Source organism: Hipposideros armiger, unplaced genomic scaffold (assembly GCF_001890085.2).
Source record: "Hipposideros armiger isolate ML-2016 unplaced genomic scaffold, ASM189008v1 scaffold_106, whole genome shotgun sequence".
Taxonomy (NCBI): Eukaryota; Metazoa; Chordata; class Mammalia; order Chiroptera; family Hipposideridae; genus Hipposideros; species Hipposideros armiger.
In genome coordinates, this window is record NW_017731456.1 from 3439398 (window position 1) to 3442864 (window position 3467).

At 40.9% G+C, this 3467-nt stretch overlaps 1 protein-coding gene across 2 annotated transcripts in view; it reads right to left on the reverse strand.

The window, feature by feature from the left end:
* Positions 1-3467, reverse strand: part of RPE65 (retinoid isomerohydrolase RPE65) — a 24687-nt gene that overhangs the window by 4754 nt on the left and 16466 nt on the right. Inside the window, exons 11-13 of one of the 2 annotated variants that reach the window (XM_019646690.1) lie at positions 592-706; positions 399-493; positions 184-295 (exon numbers count right to left, since the gene is read on the reverse strand). In XM_019646690.1, coding sequence (XP_019502235.1) covers positions 184-295; positions 399-493; positions 592-706 — 322 coding nt within the window. The remainder of the gene's footprint in view (positions 1-183; positions 296-398; positions 494-591; positions 707-3467) is intronic. The other variant, XM_019646691.1, reaches the window with a different exon arrangement.

The window sequence follows — 3467 nt, forward strand, 5'->3', positions numbered from 1 at the left end:
CCTGACCACAAGGTGAAAGTTATTTTCCAATAAGTTCACGGTCGTTAGTGCTTTCCCACCTAGTAGGTTTAAGGATCATTTCTGAACCTTAGGGAATCATTACTGTGACTTCCTTCCTAGTGTACTAATAATAAGAATGCCAATAAAAAGAGAATATTCAGACACATCCATTGCTTTCATTACCGTCATCTTCTTCCAAGGCATCGGGGTGAGAAACAAAGATGGGTTCTGATGGGTATGAATCGGGCTCTTGCCATACCCAAGTTTCTTTAGTTTTGACATTCAGCTTACAGAGCTGTTTGTTAAGAAAGAAAAATCAATCAATCAGTCAATATGCTTGACTTGACTAGCATATGACTTAAAGTACTGTTCTCATATCAGTAAGATGGATTAATTACCCTGTCTGGAACAAAGTGATTCAAGCCAAGTCCATATGCGTATGTATAAGGTTTCCCACCATACTTCTGGTAATTGATTTGCGGAAACTCAAATGCTACAAAATAGAGCACATGCTTAGGAAAACCCAGTTAATCTTTCTGAATGGAACATTTTGTGCCCTCTCATGGGAGGGTTTTCTCCAAATCATCTCACCTTGGCGAGGCCCTGAAAAGAGGACCTCAGGTTCCAGCCAGATGGTCTCGTCACTGCACAGAATTGCAGTGGCGGTTGTGTTGGGGAGGGTGACTAAATTCTTGCCTGTGTCAGCCTAAGAAAGAGGATAACAGCAAGTTCAGTGAGCAAGGAAAGAAAAATCAAGCAGCCATAAAGGCAGCCTTCCTGAATTTTGTCTCCTGAGTTCTTTACCTCTTAAGTCAACATATAGGGAGGAACAAGTCAGAAAATTCTGGAGAGGGGAGCCCAGAAACACAAGAGGGAGAGCTGGCTGTGCCTGTGGACACACCAGTTGTGCATCACTGGGGAAGTCATGTAAATGCTTAGGCCCTAAATCTTCTCATCTGCAAAATGAGACTGTCCTCAAAGAAAGAGGCCTCTAAGGAAGAGACCCTGGAAAAAAACAAAACTAAAGAGTGGTTTCCTACAGAACAATAAATACTCCAGCTCCCCCTCCCCCACCCCCATCTCCTTTATAGTTGGGATATATTTTTATTTTGTTTGAAAAATATTATACAGTTATGGTGTCAAAAAGAAAAAAAATAGGAAAACTAGCGGACCAGATGTTTTCTAAGATCTCTTGTCACCTCCTCATATGGTTTTTCAGATTATTTATGAAAGGAATGAATATCATGAACCCTTTCTAAGAGCGTATTCATTTAGTAATGCCTGTATTAAATATCTGAGTACATATTTTATGATCGACTCTATTCTAGGCATTTGGGATATTTCAGAGAATATAGCTCCTTTCCTTATGAAGTTTATATTATAGTCTGGGGACATAATACATATAATTAATAGATAATGTGTATAGTATATCAGAAAAGTGGGGAGAAAAAATAGAGCAGAGTAAGGGGCATCAAAACTATGAAGGGTAGGTGAGTTGTAATTTTAATAGATAGTAGGGGTGGACCTCATTAAAAAGGTGACATCTGAGATAAAACTTGTAGGAGATAAGGAAGTTAGCAGTTCATATATCTGGGGAAAAGCATTTAAGCAGAGAAAACAAACAGTGCAGAAGCCTGAGGTAGGATTGTGCCACATATGCTTGAAAAGCATGAAAAGAGACCAGTGTGGCTGCAAATGACTGAGCATGGGGAGAAGAACAGGAGGGGAGGTTAGAGGGATGATGGGGCCAGACTGTGTAGAGTCTTAAAGGTCATTGTGAGGACTTTTTCTGTGAGTGAAAAATGGGAAGTCATTGGAGGGTTTTGAGCAGAGGAGTGACATGCTATGATTTATTTTTAAAAGAATCACTCTAGCTGCTCTGTTGAGACTTCCCTTGGGAGAAGGGGAATGCAAAAGTGGAATCAAGGAACACAATTTGTCTTGTAGTAGTCCAGTCAAAGAAAAACAGTGGCTCAGACTAGGCTAGTAGCATTGGAGTCGGTGAGATGTGGGAGGAAGAGCTAAGAGGATTTCCTGATCAGCAGGATATGGGGTGGAGAAGAGTCATGAAATTAAGAGAGGAGTCAAGGATGACCTCAACTTGTTTGGACTGAACAATCAAAGGCTGGATTTGCCACAAAAAGATGGGGACTACTGCACATGGGGTACATTTTTTGGTGGGGGAAGAGGAGAAATTTAGGTTTTGTCTTGAAAAGCTTGAGCTATTTGTTGGACATCCAAATGGAGACATAGGGTTGGCAGTAGTACTCCCTTGAGTTGAAAGGAAAGTTGAAATGTAAATGCAGGCTGCATTAAAGCAAGAGTCTTTACAAAAGGAGTGAATGTACAAATAGAAGATAGAACAGAATGAAGAGTTGAGTTCTGGTGCCCTCCAGCATACTTGGTCTAAAAGAAGAGAAAAGAGGGATTCGCTGGTGAGGGCAAGAGGAGTCAAGAGAAGGGTTTTATGAGAGGGCAAAATAATAGCATGATATGCACGATCCAGTTAAAAGTGGAGAAGAGTGATGATATAGGAGAGAGGGGGAGAACTGCTGGAGTGATGTCTTTGGGTGGGTGAGGGATGTTGAGAAGGACTAGTTCTGAATAAGACGATGAATAATTCAGTATGAGTACAGATGCTGGTGGGTGGGTAGATGTGGTGGCAGGAGCCTGTGTTGGTTTTTGACTTTTTCATTCTTTCAGTAAAATAGGAAGCAGAGCCATCAGCTGACTATGCATGTGGAGGTGGGAGGTGTTAGAAGTTTGAAGAGAGGAGGGTGTGAAATGTTTAACTAGGAAAGTGAGAGAGTAAATGGAGTTGAGAGATGTAGCGGTAAGATCTGTGGTTGTATATTTAAAAACAGGCCAGTTAACATGATTGTGTGTTTTCAACACTTAATTTCAGCCTCAGAGGTACAAGCATGGAGTGGGTGGAGAATTTAATTTAACACTTGCTGTGGTTTTGACAAATGAGTTTGATAAAATAAGAAGGCAAGAGAAATGAGGATCTATACAAGATCCATAATTATTGATTATGGAAATTTAGTTGAGTAAGGAGGGAAGGTAAGTCCTCAAGAGAGTGAGAAATAGTAAGAAGGTAGGAAATTGGAGATTTCTGGTAAGAAATGCAGTAAAGCAAGTGATGTTGAAAGATATGAGATGGCAGTCAGTGTTATGCATGAAATTAAGATTATGGACAAAGCACATAGAAGTCATAGGTAAGGACAATGTCAAGGACATGAGTGTGCGGAATGAGTGGCTGAGATACAATGGGAGACAGCATCAGTAGAAGAGGTCAAGGAACTGAGAGGCCAGGTTGTTGGAAGAATCACCTACGATGTGTATCTGGAAATCACAGTCAGGAGTAGATCTGGGAAGCGTGACATTGAGCCAGAAGGGAGAGGGGGTGGTGGTTAGTAGATGACAACAATAATGAGGGGTGTATATATGTATATGTGTGCATACCA